Source organism: Seriola lalandi, unplaced genomic scaffold, assembly GCF_002814215.2.
Source record: "Seriola lalandi dorsalis isolate HSWRI2012SDOR001 ecotype SW California unplaced genomic scaffold, Sedor1 jcf7180002054684, whole genome shotgun sequence".
Lineage (NCBI taxonomy): Eukaryota > Metazoa > Chordata > Actinopteri > Carangiformes > Carangidae > Seriola > Seriola lalandi.
Genome location: NW_019525237.1, coordinates 493,952 through 514,159, shown reverse-complemented (window position 1 = coordinate 514,159; position 20,208 = coordinate 493,952). Strand labels below are relative to the sequence as shown.

General features: G+C 43.1%; 1 protein-coding gene across 3 annotated transcripts in view; it reads left to right on the top strand.

The window, feature by feature from the left end:
• The window catches only part of clcn5b (Cl-/H+ antiporter 5b), a 30,919-nt gene extending 12,447 nt beyond the window's left edge, over positions 1-18,472 (top strand). For all 3 annotated transcript variants that reach the window (XM_023422704.2, XM_023422703.2, XM_023422705.2), the window contains 15 exons: positions 1,987-2,180; positions 2,800-2,899; positions 3,753-3,940; positions 4,703-4,825; positions 5,660-5,866; positions 6,659-6,739; positions 7,688-7,922; positions 8,025-8,200; positions 8,488-8,628; positions 9,264-9,450; positions 11,902-12,044; positions 12,134-12,283; positions 12,617-12,722; positions 12,814-13,030; positions 17,234-18,472. In XM_023422704.2, the coding sequence (XP_023278472.1) occupies positions 1,987-2,180; positions 2,800-2,899; positions 3,753-3,940; positions 4,703-4,825; positions 5,660-5,866; positions 6,659-6,739; positions 7,688-7,922; positions 8,025-8,200; positions 8,488-8,628; positions 9,264-9,450; positions 11,902-12,044; positions 12,134-12,283; positions 12,617-12,722; positions 12,814-13,030; positions 17,234-17,324 (2,339 nt within the window). In that variant the 3' untranslated portion in view covers positions 17,325-18,472. The remainder of the gene's footprint in view (positions 1-1,986; positions 2,181-2,799; positions 2,900-3,752; positions 3,941-4,702; positions 4,826-5,659; positions 5,867-6,658; positions 6,740-7,687; positions 7,923-8,024; positions 8,201-8,487; positions 8,629-9,263; positions 9,451-11,901; positions 12,045-12,133; positions 12,284-12,616; positions 12,723-12,813; positions 13,031-17,233) is intronic.
• The last annotated feature ends 1,736 nt before the right edge of the window (positions 18,473-20,208 follow it).

The following is a 20,208-nucleotide window of genomic DNA, read 5'->3' as shown; positions in this document are numbered from 1 at the left end:
TTGCAGTGACTTTATGAGGAACTGGAACTTTTGTTGGGTTTTTGGTTTTACTCAGACTTCCCTGTCTTTATCTGATTTATAGAAGGAACGCAAAAGTGTGAAAAACTGCAGATTGTGCTTGTCTGTGATCACACATATAATATACTGCTTACGTACAATTCACAGTTGATGTCACGGATTACTTATATCAACCTCATCTGTAGCTGCGACGGAAATAGTCATGGAACATTGTGTTTGTCCAGTTTTCTGCAGAAATCTTTGGGGGAATTTTCTTTAAAGATGCTGTATTTTAAAAGAAACTTTGATATAGGTCAGTTGGACTTGAAACATGTCGATTTCAGGTGACAGGTTTTCTTGTTTCGCTGGTCTCTAACTGACAGAGAGAGAGAGAGCATTTAATTCATTCACTCACGACATTCTTGGAGCAAATTCATGTTTAAAACCAGTCGAACTGGTCGGCTCAGGTGTGTGAACGCTTGTTTCGCGTTAATGCATGGCAACGTTCTCCTCCCTCAGTGTCATGTCGAAAATGTGTGAAGATTTAAAATAGAAAATGTGAAGGAATCCTGAATGTGTGGATGCTTTATGGTCTCCTGCGGCAGCTAGCTTTACTGTGGGACTGCTACAACAAAGACTCCACCTGAGTGACACTTTTCCTTTTTTGAAATATTGTGAAAGTGATCGCTACGTTTTCGTCTATCATCTGGGTTTGCATGTAGATCCCCAGCAGCTCATTAAACGTCTGTTTCTCCACACAGACAGGAAGCACCGCTTCCATCTCCATTATTTACATTCATATTATGACTTCCATTAATGCTCAAATGAAAAGTCTTTATTTCTGCTCAGCCGATTGTTATTATCCCACAATGAATCATCTCAAGCCTCAACTCTGTTGTTGGTTGTCGTTTCCTGTTTCTGGGGAGCGCTGTTTGTGATTGGTCGCTGCTGTCTGGTATTTGCAGGCTTGACTGCAGCTCAGACGCTGCCACGTACTAAAGCTCCTTTGTTGTGGGCCACATGAGAGAATGCAGCTGGAGACAATCCCATAGCTTTTTAAAAAATTTTTTGTGTGTCTTTGCCCTCAAATGCTCATCAATACACTATTGTGAAGAATGGTGTTATCAATATCACATCTACAGGTTACAAATACTCATTTTCCGCTTCTCTTTTGTGCAATGTTCTGCATCAACAGTCAGCAGTAATAGTGGGATTGCTGCTGCTAGCACTTTCTCAAGACTGGTGTGTGTGTGTGTGTGTGTGTGTGTGTGTGTGTGTGTGTGTGCATGTGCATATTTGCGTGCATGCGTGTGTGTGTGTGCATGTTCTTCGTGCATGAGTTGGGGTGTCTGAGAGAAGAAGGCATCCATATTTCTGCAGCTGGAGAACAGTGTCTGCTCTTGTTAAAGACATTTCTGTCACTCTCATAAATGCTCACACTATTAAAGATTTAAATATAGTGTATGAATTTTAGATGCACTGAATTGTGAAACACTTTGATTATTGAAGATCAGTCTTGAAAACAAATGACTGCACAAACTTTTATTTGTCTGTGACTCTAAATAAAGTGACAGGCTGTATTTTGTGACTTGCTCTTGGCTATATTTGTACCAATCTTTGATATTAGACTTATTTGAAATGTGTGTTGCAATATGTAGAAACTGTGCCACACTGGGCCTGACTTATACTAAAATAAATTCAATATATGTTCATTATTGTTTTAATGTAGCGTACTGCTCATCTAAAACTATGTGTTCTGACTGCACAAATAAATAAACAAAGTAATATCAAAGTTAAAAAACAAACAAAGTGATTATAAGAGCATTTAAATAACTCTGAAATGACGAGGGAAGAACAGTGTGGCAGCAAACAACAGGCCGGTGTCTGAGTGTGACGATGTTGTTGTGCGTCTAAAACGTATGTCTCTCTTTCTTCCCTCTCTCTCTCTCTCTCTCTCCCTCCTTCTGACTCCCGCTTCCTCTTTCCCAGGAGGTTACGAGGAGTACGGCAGCGGCAGCAGCAGCGGGAGCAGCAACAGCAGAGCAGCCGGTATGAACGGTAACGGCCCCACTAAGCTGGTGGACCCACTGGAGGACCCGCTGCCCGGAGTGGGCACCTATGAAGACTTCAACACCATCGACTGGGTCAGAGAGAAGAGCAAGGACCGCGACAGACACAGAGAGGTATGAAGAAGAGCGGCTTGTGTGTCGTTTTTTATTTTTAAGGGAACTGCAAACTCCAGTCATATTTGAGTCATAATCATTCAGTTAGTTAGAATCAGTATGACACGATAAAGCTCTTATCGTATGAAACTGTACATGCAGATTAAGATATGACACAGAGATATGAAAAGGTATATGTCGAGTCCGACGACCGGCATGTTTAACCACTGTTTATGCAGAGAGAGATCATCATGCTCTTGCTCCTCTGTCCCACATTTTCACACATGGAAACTGGAGAACTAAAGCGTGCGTGCCGTCCTTTGTAAAGTAGCTGATGAAGAAGTGGATGTGTTTGGACTTTGTGATCCACTTTCACACCCTGATGGATGAGACGCTTTATTAATCCCATTGCGGGGGAATTTAAGTGTTACAGCAGCTACAGGAAACAGGTCAAAATACCTGAGATCAGTGTGCTTAAATGGGACGTTTGTTTTAGCACTGAAGCAGCGACATAGATATAAAGTATCACTGATGATATATATAATGTAATATAATACAGGATAATACATGAACAGAAACAGCAACATGATGACCATGATGATGACGATCACTTTTATAATATTGATCTCTGTCCATGCAGATCACCAATAAGAGCAGACAGTCCACTGTGGCCCTGCTGCACAGCGTCAGTGATGCCTTCTCTGGGTGGCTGCTCATGCTGCTGGTGGGACTCATGTCAGGTAGTCCACACACACGCACACACACACACACGCACACACACACACTATATTTCTTTAACCTTTAAAGCTCGAGACACCACAAACCAAATTCCACTCGTCTCATTTGAATGTGGGCGGTAACTTTCAATAGCATGACATTTAAAACCCACAACAAATAAAACACCAAAACTATCTGTGCAGCCAGATATCATTTTGTCCTAAAAATTTGCAGCACATTGAGTTGCACTGATATTCACGGTGCACATTATGTATGGTGACGAATTTACACTGCAACACTGGCACGGGATGATAAATCTAAACCACATTAAAGCCCATCTCTCTACCAGGTGGTTTATCTCTACATGATCTGTTATGTAACATTCAGACATCTGGTACTGCAAATCCAAAGGCAGTTAGAATCTGGTCATGGAAACATGTCAAACTGTACTATACACTGTTCTGTGTAAAGTACAGAATACAGATTAAATAAGATTTACTTGCATGGCTTCTCAAAGACAAAATGTCAGTGCTGTTTATACCTTTCCTCTCGTTTCTGTGCTGCCTGAATCAGCTGAAAGTTAATTCCCATGTGGTGACAGACGGCAGGTGTAGAGCCACAAAATAGCACAAACATGGCACTGAAAATAGGCAGGGTGACATATTTATAAAGAAGATTAATGTTAATTACATTGGTTAGAAGCCTGGCAGGTAATTTTCTTAGTTTTTTTTACAAGGAAGCCAAAAAGTTCACGTCAGAAATTGGACAGACCACAAGGATGCACATTTAACAGAGGCAGAGTTAACCTAAAAAATCAGCTTCTTACAGTGTTTGAATGGAAAGAAAACCTTCTGTTTTCCTTCCTCCGCCCTCCAGGTGCTCTGGCCGGTGGCATCGACATCGCAGCCCACTGGCTGACGGACATGAAAGGCGGCGTGTGTCTCATCGGCTTCTGGTTCAACCACGAGCACTGCTGCTGGAAGTCCAACGAGACCACGTTCCAGGAGAGGGACCAGTGTCCACAGTGGCAGAGCTGGGCCGAGCTCATAACGGGAACATCAGAGGTAGAAGAGCGTGTTAAAACTCAGCTGGAAAAGCAGATGAATCCATTGTGAAAATGTTTTTTCTGCACAATTAGATCCATGAAATTTACACGTAGTAGCCAAGCCTTCTCATGCAAATCTTTCAGTGGACTGACGGAGCAAAAGTTGGACTTGTAAACTGTATAAATACACAAACTCCTTGGCTCCAGATGTGTGAATGAAGTATGAGAACTGGGCACTACTGTTGTATCGTGTCTCACTATTTGCAATCAATCAATCAGTCAGACTTTATTTGTATAGCACCTTTCATACAAACAATGCAACACACAAGTGCTTTACAGAATAGAAGCAATAAAAAAAACAACCCCACACACACACACACACACACACACACACACACACACACTAACATACACAGAAAACACAGTATAGAAGAGAATAAAACCAGAAATAAAAGTAGGATATTAAAAGGAAACCAATCCTATCCTTAAAATATAAATAAATAAATAAATGTACTGGCACTGCTGCACACTGAACACACACTCACAGTTCCCATTACTCTAGTAATCGTTGTAATGGTGCTCTGGTTCCGTCTACTGGTTGTTAGCTGTAATGACACAATAACACCAGAGCTCAGTGAGGAAGGAGAAGTTGATGTTTTCTTTATGATTTATAACTTTGGATTTCTGCCTGTTGAGAAATCATATATATATATATATATATCTACCTACTTCCTACTTTGTGTGTGTGTGTCTGTGTGTGTGTGTGTGTTTCCCCCTGCAGGGTGCGTTTGCCTACATAGTGAACTATCTGATGTACATCTTCTGGGCTCTGCTCTTCTCCTTCCTGGCGGTCACGCTGGTCCGGGCCTTCGCTCCATACGCCTGTGGCTCAGGAATACCAGAGGTGAGGCTGCACTTCAAATGATCACGGGTCGTAAAAAGCATGATGATGATGATGATGAACAGGATTTGTAGCTGTATGTAAATTACATGCGATTCTTATTCTTCTTCTTCTTCTTTTTTTGTCTGTTTTTATGCTGGGGAGTGTTTGTAATCCTGCTCCAGCTCAGTTAGCCTCTGATTGTCTTTAGCTTTGTTTTTCATTAAAACACATTTTGTAGATCAGTCCCGCTACTTCTTCCCTGTTCCTATTACAGCGTCTATTTCCGCTGATTGAATAACATCCAACTCTCTGCGATCCCTCTGTCAGTGTTTGTTTTTTCCTCTCCTCTTGTTTCTTTGACTCATTTTCTGAGGAGGTGAAAAGCTGAAGAATTTTTATTTTTTTACATTTTTCTCCCTCTGGAAATACAAGTGGAAAACCTGACCGAGCACAAACACATCCAAACTGATTCACCCGTTTCATATATACAGCTGAAAGCACACAAACACACACAGCTCCTTCCTGCACACGCAGACGCCGTTCCCTCTCACTCTTCCTTCATTCTCGGGGAACTCGAGTCGCCTTCTCCTAACAAGCCTCATCGCTGTAAGGTCAGACGGCGGTCAGCAGCCTAACGAACACCGGATTAACCGCTAATTAAAGAAAAATATCCAGAACACAAACTTCACTTTTCGCTCCTCCGCTTCCATCGGTGTTTACACTCTCCTTCTCTCGGCTATACGCTCGCATAAAGCATAAACAGACACATGAGTGCAAACACATCCTGATCCGCTCTGCGCACACAAACTAATCCGTGCGCAAACAAACACTTTCTCTTTTTCTTTCCCCCCTCAGATTAAAACCATCCTCAGTGGCTTCATCATCCGCGGCTACCTGGGGAAGTGGACCCTCATCATCAAGACCATCACCCTGGTTTTAGCCGTCTCCTCCGGGCTCAGTTTAGGAAAGGAAGGCCCTCTGGTCCATGTAGCATGCTGCTGCGCTAATATACTGTGTCATCTGTTCACCAAGTACCGCAAGAATGAGGCCAAGCGGCGAGAGGTAGGCCAAATGACGAGGGATGTTATTTTCAGCTCGGGATTTAGTTTTGCATTTTTTGGACAGATGCTGATGAAATGGAGTTGGAACGCTAAGAGACGTTCAAACAGTAGATCAACTTTTTAGTCGTGGTCGTCCGCCTGAAAGGAAAGTGTGATAAGTTATTTATCAGTTTGTTTTTTTCCAATAAGAGAAAGATAATCAACCATGTGTCAAAAAACAAACGACAGGGAGAGAGAAAAGTCAAGAATATTCATAATAAAAATGCCTTTATTTCTCATCTGCAGCTGTGAAGCTGTTTTTCTCTGTTGTTAATGGAATATCTTTGTGTTTTTTTTCTGTTCGTTGGACACAAAAAACAATTTGAAGACGTTACGCTCGGCTCTGGGATCTTATTCTGGCCTTTAGAGAATAAATGATTACACAATTGCACGAATGCACTGCTGCCAAATTTTGCCTTTATCACAAAAAGAACTGGGAACTGCCTATTTCGATGAAACCGGCCTGTTCTGACTCAGCTGTTATCCAGTAAATCTACTGTCTGAAAGAATGAATGTTCAGTTAACAATAAAGACGACGCAGAACAAAAAGTGACTCACACTGATAAAAGGCGAAATGAAACGGTTCCTTCTAAACAGGAGTGAGATAACTTAAATCCTTTACTTGATTAAAGTCAAATTTTTCTACACTGACACACAGAAATCAAATAATAAACTCCTGTCATGTCATGAATTTCATCTTTGTATAAAGTCTCCGTTGAACTTAATTAAGATGCTTTTTCTTTCTTTCTTGCAGGTGTTATCAGCAGCAGCAGCGGTTGGTGTGTCAGTGGCTTTCGGTGCTCCCATAGGAGGAGTCCTGTTCAGCCTGGAAGAAGTGAGCACAGTTATTTACTGACCGATTAACCACTTTTCAACCGGTAATCCGCTGTCTGCATCTGTGTAGACTGATGCTGAGATCTCAGACAACATCAGATGATATCTGCCGCAACACCAGACCGAAAACCTACAGCGGTTACAGACAAAGTTGATTTGATCGCAGCGAACAAACGGAATCTGATTTTTCTTGTGTCTCCTGCGTCAGAGCAATTCGCTCAAGTGCCAGTTATTTTAATCACTGCCAGATAACAGGGCTAATCTGAATGGGTTTTAATTGCTCTCCAGTTCTTGTTTAGTTTTCCTGTGAACACATGACTCTGTGCTGGAAACCGCACAGCGCTGGCACCTGAGACGAATATAACAAACCATGAAGAAATGTTTGCATCTTGGCAGCTCTGTAATCCGTCTTCAGTAAAACACCCGGGGAGCTGTTGGATGAGGACACTGGGACTTTTTCTGTGGGCACTTTGACCACATAAGTTTGGATCCAAAACCTTTCAGCTTTCGAGAAGTTCAAAAATGAAAGAACTATGCATGTAATTATTTTTTTTTTTTAAGCGAGTGAATTTATCAGATTTCTTTTTATTTATTCTGGAAAAGAAACATGATAAATGGAAAAAGAGATTGGGAAACCATAAAACATAATAGAAGGACAATTTATGTAGAATTGTCCATTTATACTTAATTTATAATCCAGATTGTTGTTTATACCACTAAGTAATGTTATGAAAAAGATCCTAATCTTAATCTACAGTTTTTCACATGTAACTGTTTATAGTCCTTTGTGAGGTTTTTATGACACTACTCGCAGCTCTTGCCTCCTTTTTCTAATATTATTCGTGTGGTAAATCTTCAGATTGTAAACATTTATATTGTCAAAGAAAAACCAGGTTTCTCTTCTTTATCATGTTAAGGTGTGATGTGCCTCTCTCTCTCTCTCCTCCAGGTGAGTTATTACTTCCCTCTGAAGACTCTGTGGCGCTCGTTCTTCGCCGCTCTGGTCGCAGCCTTCACCCTGCGTTCCATCAACCCGTTTGGAAACAGCCGCCTGGTGCTGTTCTACGTGGAGTTCCACGCCCCGTGGCACCTGGTGGAGCTGGCCCCTTTCATCCTGCTGGGGATATTCGGTGGCCTCTGGGGGGCGCTGTTTATCAAGGCCAACATTGCCTGGTGCAGGAGACGTGAGTGGTGAAGACATGGTGAAGTCAGACCTTTCTTTCTAACCCCACTTCACCCTACAAATCAGACGACTCTCTCTCTCTCTCTCTCTCTCTTTTCTCCAGGTAAAACCACTCGTCTCGGTCACTACCCCGTCATCGAGGTGCTGGTGGTCGCCGCGCTGACCGCCCTGCTCGCCTACCCGAACAGTTACACCAGGATGAGCGGAGCTGAGCTCATCTCGGAGCTGTTTAACGACTGCTCCCTGCTCGACTCCTCTCAGCTCTGCGGCTACGAACAGGTCGGCTTGTTGTGTGTGTGTGTGTGTGTGTGTGTGTGTGTGTGTGTGTGTGTGTGTGTGTGTAACTATAAATCGAAACATTTCAAATCAACATTTTGCAAACAGATCAGACAGTAAGTGAAACGAGGCAATAGAATATGTAAAAACAATAATTATGGATGAAACGATATAAATAAAACATGTATCAGCCATTACCAAAGACAAAGAAATTTCTTGTTTCTGCCCGTCCTCTTATTTCTCTTTTCTGTTTCTGTCTGTCCGTCCTTCATCTCTCCGCACACCTCCAGCCGGCCAACACGTCAGACACAGGTGTAGGTAACAGCCTCGCAGACCGACCCGCGGGGAAAGGCCTTTACACCGCGCTGTGGCAGCTGGCTCTGGCCTTAGTCTTCAAGATGATGATCACTGTGATTACCTTTGGCATGAAGGTTAGTGGAAACACACTCGCGCACACATGCAAACGTTATAAGTTTTGTGTCCCCGCGGTGCAAAGTGTCAACACTCTCCTCTCCTCCTCTCTCCTCCTCACGCTGGTTTGAGTTTCTCACAAATGTGGCATTCTCTGTGAAATTACTACACGAGCAGCTGTCTCAGAAACGACTGGAACCAGTTTTGTGGTCCAGTCGTAGTGTAACTGAACCTCCTTTCTGCGAGTCTTCGTGCACTGAGCATCACAGCAACATGACTCATCATCATGTGGCTCGCTGCAGGATGGAGGTATCGGTAGAAATTAAACGCCTGTGGGCTTCACATCCTGATTTTAAGAAAAAATGTATGAACAGAGGTCACATTATAGCACCCAGACAGTTTAAAGTACCTGGAGTTATCTGGAGTTCATCTTGGATTTAATAACATCCACACACTTTCTGAAGCCTGAAAATAGAGGCCCCGCCTTTCTACTTGTTGTAATGAGATTCCCAAAGATTCATGTCCCTAAAAACCCAAAGCATCTTCATCACTTTGTGTCTTATTTTGTGCATGAGAATCAATAAATCTCATTAGATCTCACCACATCAGTGTTTCACTTCCTTAACTTCTTTTACAACAACATTCCTCCCTCCAGGTCCCCTCCGGTCTCTTCATCCCCAGCATGGCCGTCGGAGCCATCGCCGGCAGACTGCTGGGCGTCGGCATGGAGCAGCTGGCCTATTACAACCACGACTCCTTCATCTTTAAAGGGTGGTGCTCGCCGGGAGCGGACTGCATCACTCCGGGGCTCTACGCCATGGTCGGAGCCGCCGCGTGTTTAGGTGAGACACGACTGACGCGAAGCTCATGGGTTGAAAGACGCCCTGAGAGGCGGGTCCCCGCTTTCGACTCCCTGTCTGCCAGACCGTTTGCTGCATGTCTTCCTCCTACTCTCTCCCTGAATTTCCTGTTTGTCTCTACTGTCAAAATAAAGGCATAAAATGGGACAAAAAAACGAAAGATGGGCGATGCACAATAAAGACACTTGAGCTTGGTCACGATTAGAGGATGAGATCATTTTGCCCGAGTATTTAGACGGAGTTTATCCCGAAGGTAAAGCTCCACAAAGTAACCAGAAATCTACCATCGTACACGCAAACAACCCAAACATGGTGTCATGGCTTCCCGCCTCAGGGGGAGCGTGAGGAGCTCAGAAGCAGCTTGGAATAGATGAAAGGACGCGGCGCGGTTGTTTTTGGGCATTTGATCAGGATATTTTGTGCATGCCTCTCTCCGCGGCGGTATCCTTCACACATACAAACGGGAACATGCCAGAGGGATTGAGATTACATGTTCAGTCTAACTGAGGAATGTCTTGGGATGCCCAGGGAGCAGATGGATGTGGGTGGGGAGAAGAATGTCTGGACCACTCTGCTCACTTTGTTCCCAGACTCAGTTAAATGGTCTCAGATCATTGGATGAAGGGAGACCTTACACTCATTTTGAATTATATTATTAACTTATCCTGCACAAACATATATATATATATATATATATATATATAGAAAAACAGCAACAACGAAAAAAATCTTCTGTAAAACACGTGACAAACAGGTTTCACTTATTTTATAAAATCAGATTTCCTTCTCCTTAATTTCAGTGCAGAGGTATATATTCACTCATTTCTTCAACCTTATAGAAACTAATTCATCTCTATAGGAAACTGGTTGAAATATTCTCACTGCACTGACATTTTTCTTTCCATTTGTTTGAGGAAAATAAGATTTTTAAGAGAGAAATAATTATTTTTCGGAAATTAGTTTTTCTGCCGTGTACAAGAAATTCAAATTATTATTAATCATTTCCTTCTTTATATTCTTTTTTTTTTTTTTTTTAGAGTTAATTCTTAGACATCACATGTCAGAATGAAATGTACACATTGTCTGAAAGTCTGTGTTAAATTAAGTATCGCACCATGCCGACCAAAACAAGAGTTAACTGTTACCATTCCTTGTTATGGGTGTTAAATCCCTGAAGTGTTAATGGATGAGGAGAATAAAGTGTCCACTTCTACTTCTAAGAAAACAGATAGATGGTGTTTTATATAAGAACAGATGACTTTTAAATTCTTACCATGAGGAGAGGCTTTAAATTACTCAGGGTAACAAGCCAGATTGATCCGCCTCGTACATCTGGGACAAAGTTTAGGGAGGATTTTTATTTATTTATTTATTTATTTGTTATTTCTGAAATATGTCGCTGATATGTCTGTCTTAGTTTGTTGCAGTTACAGTACACGCTGTGCTTTACAATAGCCTTTGTGAATCACTTTTAGTGGAAGTGGCCAAAAAAAATCACTTCCAGAAAGGAGCAGATCTCATCTGATTTTAGCAAAGCCCAAATATCTTATCCACTTTCCTACAGTATGTGTCCCTCTGTTTATAATTTCCTTTTAAAAAAAAAAAAAAAAAACTCCCAACAGTATTTAACCAAAGGCCATTTGTGTCCTTGACTCCTAAATTACAAAAGTGCTGTTGCTATTCTGGTCCACGAGACACTGTGATGGTATTTATATAATATATGGTTTGTGGTGCTGAGAGCATCCCGAGGGGAATACTTGCTCTTCTGTTTGTTTATTGCATCATTCATTCACGCTTAAAGGTTTTATTTTTGGCACTTTTGCTTCATGTCAACTCACCAAAGCAAAATCCCGCCTCGGATATTTTCTGTAATAAATTTAATCTCACGTTAGATTCAAGATTTATGACGTTATTGCAGTTTTAATGTAGTTTAATGTCCTCCTCTACAAGCCTTTTAAACAGGCAGCTCTTATTATCCAGTATAAGGGACAAAGATAGATGGAATACTTTTACATGCGGTGAGTAATTTCAGGCTTTGTCTGTATATTTTTCTTTTGCTTTGAAAATGTTGATTCTAAAATAAGAGACAACTCTGTTAGATGCGGTCGGACAAGATCTCCTAAATAATCTTAATTCTCTTGCTGAAAGACATGTGAAGGCAAACAACAAACATCAGGGAACAATTCTGAGGAAACATAATCATCTCCATTTTTGCTTTTTTTTTTTTTAGATACAGAGCAACAAACAAAAGGGAGTTTGTTTTCCTCCCTTTAAAAAATAAAATGGGTATTTAGCTGTGACGATGAAAGTCTTTCACAGAAGGTCACAGAAGAAGAGAAGCGTGGCATCAAGTTAAAAGTGATCAGTGATCAATAAGAAGAACACAGACTAAGCGTATAACTTTTGAGTCACCTGCGGTCTGTCTCCCTCCAGGTGGAGTGACTCGTATGACGGTGTCGCTGGTAGTCATCATGTTCGAGCTGACTGGCGGGCTGGAGTACATCGTCCCCCTCATGGCCGCCACCATGACCAGCAAATGGGTGGCAGATGCTTTCGGGAGGGAGGGGATCTACGAGGTGAGGCGGACGTGGTTGTTGAAGATGTATAACGATGTGTCCGCTGGAAGGTCTGTAAAGATTGATATTTAATCGTGCGTGATCTGCAGGCTCACATCCGGCTGAACGGTTACCCGTTCCTGGAGCCGAAAGAGGAGTTTGACCACAGCAGCCTCGCCGTGGACGTGATGAGGCCCCGGAGGTCGGACCCCGCGCTCGCCGTTCTCACACAAGAGGGCATGACGGTCGGAGAGGTGGAGGTATGTACACACACACACACACATGCATGCACATAAAAGATCCTAACACGCTGGAACGCAGCAGCAGAAAAGGCATAAAAACACACGGAAAGTACATGTGGTTATGATAAACAGAAAACGTGCAGATATGAATACAGATAAATACACCTGCAAAAACATGTTATCTGCATTTACTGTGAAACGACGCCGTGCCACAGGCCACGTTGTAAACTTAACTGCTGAAGGTCCATCCTTCCTCACTTGTAGTTTGCAAGATCTGAGGGGACGTTTGACGCATATTCCAGTTTTATTTGTAGACGTTGTGTTGCTTATAACGTGTGTATTTGTCCTCAGGCCTTGGTGGACAGCACACACTACAGTGGCTTCCCCGTGGTCGTCTCCCAGGAGTCCCAGAGGCTCGTAGGATTTGTCCTCAGAAGAGACCTGCTCATATCAATCGGTCAGAACTGTGTCTCTATACGCTGCGATGTAATGTTGTTTGCCGTTTGCTTCGCTTTAATCGATGAACGTTACCCGCCTCTCCCCCTCAGACAACGCCCGGAAGCGCCAGGAGGGCGTGGTCAGCGCCTCCCAGGTGGTCTTTACCGAGCACGCTCCTTCCCAGGCTCCCGATGCCCCGCCTCCGCTCCGCCTCAGAGGAATCATGGACCTGAGCCCCTTCACGGTTACCGACCACACACCCATGGATATCACTGTGGATATTTTCAGGAAACTGGGGCTACGCCAATGTCTAGTTACACATAACGGGTGAGAGCAATCACACACACACTTCATTTTTCACCATAGAGGAGAAACCCTTATGTGGTCGACAAAAGGGAAGGCAGGCGGGACTGATGGATGGGAGGAGAGACGGGAGGACCACACTCCCGCTCTCAGGGACATGAAAGCGAGATGTCTTCAGGAAACAGCGCTTGCGGAGGGATAGGAAGGGGTGACGGATGAATGTGTAGGAGAGCCGTGGTCATGCATTAAAGGAAAAGCAAAGGAGGCGGAGAGGAGTCGAGGAGGAAAACATGGACGGTTAATGGAGGGAGGGAGAGTGTGAGAACTTTACTCAGGACATTTTTTTTCCGAGCGCCTTTCAGACGTGGTATCTGTAACGTTGCTGGGTTCATCTGTCTGTTTATGTAACGGCTTTTGGGCTTTTATAGATAGGTCTTCCTAATGGAAAAACTTCCATGTTGACCTGATAGAGACGTTACAGCGGCAAAGCTTGCATCATTTTCAGCAACTGCACAAGACAAACAAGCAAGGAAATCTTCACATTTGCACATTTCTGTAAAATAAAGACGTATTTTGAGTCGTTTCAGCTCCACAAATGTTAACGCAGCGCGGCGTGAGCTGCGCAGTTGGGGAGAAAACCAAAACTAAAGCTCCTGCGTTCACTTAGTCATTCGAAAACAGAGATTAAACTCACATTAAACATTTACCAAAACTTTCTTTTTCCCTCCTTTTGTTTGAAATCATCCTCCGTCCACAAAAAGCACCTCCAGCTCCACCAAGGCCAAACATTTCACACACACTCCAGCTGTCTGTCAGACTTTATATTTGTCTCTCCGAGGACAATCAAACAATGTTGGTCGGGGGAATTAAATTCAGACAGAGCAGAACAAAAGATAAAACCCGCTGAGAGCAATCGTAATCAGTGTTTCATTCATTTTTCCACTTTGTTTCCCCGCTGTCTGTTATGCAAACACACACCCGGGGCGTCGCTTGTTTAGATGGGAGCTCTGACATGTTCAAACACTCAGCTTTTAGGGATTTGGAAGTGGAATTATGTATATTTTCACGAGTGCAGAGAAACAGTGTCAGTTACCCGCACTGTCAAACACAAGCCTATAATGATCCAACCTGTGGTTTCTCTTTGTTACTTTCTCTCCCTCGTGTTTACATATACATTTATATATCCATTTTTCAGCAGGAATGTCGCCATTAACTCGAGCGGTGACAGTTGGACGCTGATGTTTCCTGGAAGAAAGAGTGAAATCTGAGAAGAAAAAGAAAACAGTGAAAAAAATTCAGAAATCAAACATTCACCTTATTTAGTTAAATAAGATTATGGGGTTTGGTTTGATCAATAGATCAAATGAAAAGCAGAGAAAGCCTGATGATACATTTTTTTTTATTTACGCTCTTTATCTGATTCCGTGTGCACTGTGTGTTGTGTTAACTACATCAGGGCAGCTGTGTAATCAGAGGGTCGCTGGTTCGATCCCCAGCGCCTCCAGTCCACGTGTTGAAGTGTCTCAAACGGCCTTTGAGTGGTCGATACAAGTAGAAAAGCGATATATATAAGTGCACGCCGTTTATATAAGGAATATGGTCTCCCCCCTGATGACATCACCATGACATCATCAGGGTCATTTGTTCAGACTTAAACAGGCTCCTTCCAGAGCCACAGAAAACATTACGCAGCTGTTTTCACACAACATCTGTAAACCAATCACATTCTCAAAACTGCCGCCCCCTGCCACCAGTTGGAGCTGATGTGTAAAGTTTCCCAGTGCGGCTTTAAAGTGTGTGTGAGTGTGTGTGTGTGTGTGTGTAGCCTCGAGGTGATGTGGACTTGTTGTATCAGCAGTAATTCAAACCAAATCTTTGAAAAAGAAGAAGAAAAAAAAAGAAGAAAATAAGCCGCTGTCAACAAAATCCTCACAAGCGGCCTTCAGTTCTTTTGGGGCGTTTGGATGCTCCTCACCACCAGAGCAAATGAGCGATTTAAGGTTTACTCACTGCCTTGCCTATGGGCACTTGTGACAGTCTACACCACTGCTGAAAGGCTGTTGACAGGCACAGCGACTTCTGCGGGACTCGCACATATTTGCTTCAGCTGGGCGGCTCGTCGGCCAACAATAGATCCCGAGTGAATCCACGTGTGACAGGAAAATACTTTTTGAAGAATCACACTTTCTTTTTCTTTTTTTTTTTAATGGGACAGAGGGTAAATAGGAACAAGGGGAAGGGTTGGAAGGAAGAAGGGATTGAAAATGGCTGAATAAAGTTATTGTCTGTTCTGCAGAGTTTGTGTTTTCACGCGAAGCTTTAAAGCCGGTGAATCACTCACCGTCTGGGAATGAAGATAGTTTCACACACACACACACACACACACACACTCACACACTCAGAAAGGAGAGACCTTGAGGCTACGTGAAGTGCAGCGCGTGACCTCTGCGGTCGTCTGTATAAGATGGGTACTGTTAATTTCATCGCTCTGACTGGCAACAAAGGTATTTTCCCAGACTGTGAAGTTAGTATCTTTTAGTTGAAGGTCGACTCGCCGTCTAGATGACATGTCGCTGTTTGTTCTCGGAGCTTGAAAACCCTCCTTGTCTGTTTTTAAAAAAAATTAAGTTACAATTCATTTTGCTTTAGTCAGAAAACCACGACAGACATCACGAACACATCCTCCCTGCCTTGAAAGTTTGTTTTTCTTTTGTTTCCTATTTTCACTCTCTGACTCTTTTGATCCCGCTCACACTTGTCAAACTCTCATTTTTCAGGCTTGCATGTGCGAACAAGTGTCAGTTGATGTGCATTCGCCCGAATTCTTCCCTGTTTCACCAACAAATGCCTGCAGGAGAAACTCTGGGTGTCTTTTTATTTGTCCACCTTGCGGATATATTTCAGAGTTTGTCTTTGTTGAAGGAGGAGGCTGGTGATATTTTACGTTTATGTTATTGCTCAACAAAATCCCATGATAAAAGAACAATGACCTACTCTGTCTTTCAGCAATTTCTGACTTCCTCGCTCTGTCTGCGGTTCTCAGCCCCAAGCGAATTGGCTCCTGTCAGGCTGTAAATCTTTAAAATCATAAATATATACTTTCATTTTTCTGCCTCTGTGCCGGCGACAGCCAGAGCACTCCGTTCGTCCGTCCGTCTGTCCCTTTCTTGTGGACACGATATCTCAGAAACGGCTTGAAGGAACCTCTTCAGATTTGGCACAAACTTCCACTTGGACTCAAGGATGAACTGATTAGATTTTGGTAGCTGAAGGTCAAAGGTCAAGGTCACGGTGACCTCAGGAAACACACAGCAATTATGTCAAAATTGTATATGACTCTGGCTAAACAGGATGTAATCTGAAACTAGTAAATTCTACAGGGACTATTTTCTGCGGTAGACAGTGATGGTGCAGCAGGACAGAACATGTTGCACTGACTCAAAATGAGCACTGCAGCCTTTAAATTCTTCTTTTACAGCTTTTAACCTAAAACCATGTTGCTGTTGCTGAATTACAGCCGCTGTAGCCACAAGTGATAACTGGGTAATTGTTTATGGTAAAATGCGGGTGCTAAGGGTTTAAGGCAGCACCGCTCAGCTGCTCCTTCAGCTCATATCTTCCTGTGTCGAAATATGAACACTTCCTTCTCTTGTCCCCACATTTCTTCTTCTCGGAAGTCCTTGGAACCGCCGGACCGCGTTGAAGCTGTCGCTGTTGTTGAATTGGAATCAAATGCTGCGGGAGTGTTGCGAAATTAATGACTTGCACGTCATAAAGCAGCTTCTACCTCCCGCTCCTCTGGACGTATGAACTCCAGAGGAAATAGATTTGACTTTTATTTAAGTTGACGTAGGTATTTACTTTAGTTCCTGACCCTCCTGGCCGCCGACGTGGACGTGGTTAGCGGTGAGGTGTCAGCTGTGATTGTCTCCGGTGTGATCACGGCCGCTGTGCTTTGCCTCCCTCGCTCTCTTAACTCTTGTGTTTTCATGTTACTCTCCTCTCCTGCTGCGAGCCAGGTTCCCTGTGGGACTGTAATGTAACTTAACGCAGCCAAAGTGTCAGAGACGAGGCCAGACCTTGGCCCGATGTATGTGTTTCTGCTTTCTGTCACTTTGACTTTTCCATGACGAAGCAAACAAAGTATGATATGAAGTAATCTGCCTCCCACCCCTCCTCACGTTTCCTCTCTTTTCTCCCTCTCTCTCCCTCTCTGTGTGTCACCAGGAGGCTGCTGGGAATCATCACTAAGAAGGACATACTGAAACACATGGCGCAGATAGCCAACAGAGACCCCGACTCCATCCTTTTCAACTGAACTTCCTCCCCCCTGCCTCCTCTTCCTCCTCCTCATCCCTCCATCCTCTCCTCTGTAGACCAGAGGAAAAAGAAGACACCAGCTCGAACGGTCGAAAAACAAAAACGCACCTTTTACCTCTTCAACTTTAAAAAGCTGTTTAGAGAAAGCCAAGTAAGTCGAGCTCCATTTGCACAGGTGACGAGAAAACATTGAATTTTTCTTTTTTTTTTTTTGAGTTGGAGACGTTTTTTTTGGCTTTCCATACGTGAGTGCACCACTCAGAAACAATGACTCATCCTCACTGACACCACTCGCCCCAATTTCATGCTCCATACACATGAGGAATAAGTCAACGGAATATTTCACATACGCTGCTCTCGGGTTTTTCTCTTTTCAAAAGAGAGAGAGAGAGAGGAAAAATTCTCCCTCCTCCATTTGCCGTCTCGTTTCTCTGCTACACCTGAGAGAGAGAGAGAGAGAGAGAGATAATCCTCTGTTATACACGCTGACACGAGGAGACGAGGTGGTGGAGGAGGAGGAGGAGGAGGAGATAAAGACGTCGGGGAAGATAAAGAGGAGGTTTGGGGAGCTCCGTGCCTGCCCTCCGGCCGTCACAGCGAGCCCAGGCAGAGCACTCCGAGCTGGGCTGATGGATGCTCGGACACCTCCACCCCCACCACCCTCCTCCTCCTCCTCCTCCTGTGAGCTTTCCTGTTGCCCCGGGGGGGTGAAGAAGGATCCAGGAGTGTGAGAAGAGGCTCTAATACACACATACTTACACTCCATAAAGACGTGGTGACAGCCTGGGAACCCTCCACACAAATGTCTTTTTTCTTTTTCTTTGTCATAGACGCTTCAGATTTGTGCGATACGGCGTGAGACTGCAGCCTGGGAACTGTGCAGTGTTGTCTTGCCATACAGACTCTCGGACTGGCAACGTGACAACCACGCTCTTCACACATACACATAGACAATGCTGCAAAAAGAAAAAACCATGTCGGGCCTTATGGAAGTATTTCTGGGCTGAGCTGTGGAAGGGCTAAACAAAAAAACAAAAAAAAACCAACAAGAAATGAAAATAAATAAAAAGAGCGAATCATGACACATGAATTAATTTATGTAAATGTAAAATTGTTTGTCCCACTAAATTATTTCACTGACTTAAATGGGTGCTTTGTCTTTGTTTTTGTTCGTCTTGGATCCTCATCATGTGAACTAATCTTTAGTGCTGGGGCGTTTTGGTTCCAAGTAGAGGAAACATCTGGTTTTATAAAGCACTTAATCTCTTATTGAATATTTTATCTTCAGCAACTATTCTAAAAGTTATTTATTCCTTTTCCTTAAGAAAAAAAAACTAAGCCTAAACAGATCCAATGAGGAATCTGGGCTACAGCTGAAACAATTAGGTGATTAATCAATTAGTTAATCTACAGAAAATGAATTTTGCAACTTGTTTAATAGTCACTTAATCAGCTGATTCATTGGTAGATAGTCATTAACTGAATACAGCTGTTTTCAGCTGTTGGTTGGACAATACAAAGGATCTGAATACGTCTTGTTCTGGAGTTTATAATGGGCATTTTAACATTTTCTGACACTTGACGGACAAAATGTCAAACAATGAATCCATAAAGAACATTAAGCGATAATGAAATTGACAAGTCGCAGCCTTAATTTGAGCAGATTTAGAAATTAGTGGTTTCAAAACGGCATCTGGAAAAAACTCCTGTTTACACATGTGTTAAAAACATGTAAGATCAAGGAGGGAAAGAGACAAAATGAATAATAATGTGATACTAAATTAATGAGCTTCAGACTGATGGAGGAATTCAGTGTTTTGCTGCTGATCACGCTGCCACCCTGTTTTAATGATAGAGAGAGAGAGAGAGAGAGAGATCGATCTCAGATGTTATATCACAATCCAGTTCCCTGCAGAGGAGAATAATATTATTCTTCTGTATTTGAACACATTAAAGGTTCAGCAGGTCAGCTTGTCTGGGCCTCATCTGGCTACCAGGGGAGCGCTTACATTTTTATTTTTAATATTTTCCCACTCAGGACTCATAAACTTTCACCTCGTCTCTGGAAGCTTTATTTATCTGCTGAACTTATTTTCTTTCCTTTCTTTTTTTTTTTTGTTTTTGACTCTGTCACACCTGAGAGCTGCTTTAAAAAAAAGAAACATGTGGGTGATGCTGAAATTTGAGGATCTAGCTTAATTAATTTTGGTGATGTTTGCTGACCCTGGAGAAGAGGGCGTGGTCAGCAAGGGGGGGCAAACACCCGGCGCAAATACTGACCTTGCCCGGGTTAAACTCGGCTCTGTTGAGCGTTTTAGCATCTTTAAGCTAAATGTTTTGGTTTTACAGCCCATTATTTACTGTTTTTATGCCTCTGCGCATTGTGGGGGGGTCAAAGGTCACGGTCACGGTGACGTCACTAAACATATTTTTGACCTTATGAATGGAATATCTCCAGAACTCCTCAAGGGAATCCCTTCAGATTTGGCGCAGACGTTCACTTGGACTCGAGGGTGAACTGATTAGACTTTGGTGGTCAAAGGTCAAAGGTCACCGTGACTTCAGAAAAAAACTTTTTAGCCGTTACTCAAGACTTCACAGGGCAATTATGAAAAAAATTTCACACAAATGTTTAATATTTTATGTGATTCTGAAACTCGTCTGAGTGGCGGAGGGATACAACCACGAGCTGGTGATTCCAGTTGTCGGGTGTCGTTTCCAGCAGATGTTTTCAGCCAGAAAAGGCTCTTAAAAGCTCAATGTTCACCAACTGCGTGCAGCCCGCAGACAAAGGTCGTGACTTGCTGGTGAACATGGTGGAGGATTTAGTGGCTGTAAGAGTCGTATGTTTCCCTCAGGAGTTGCTGTAGAACAAAGACAGA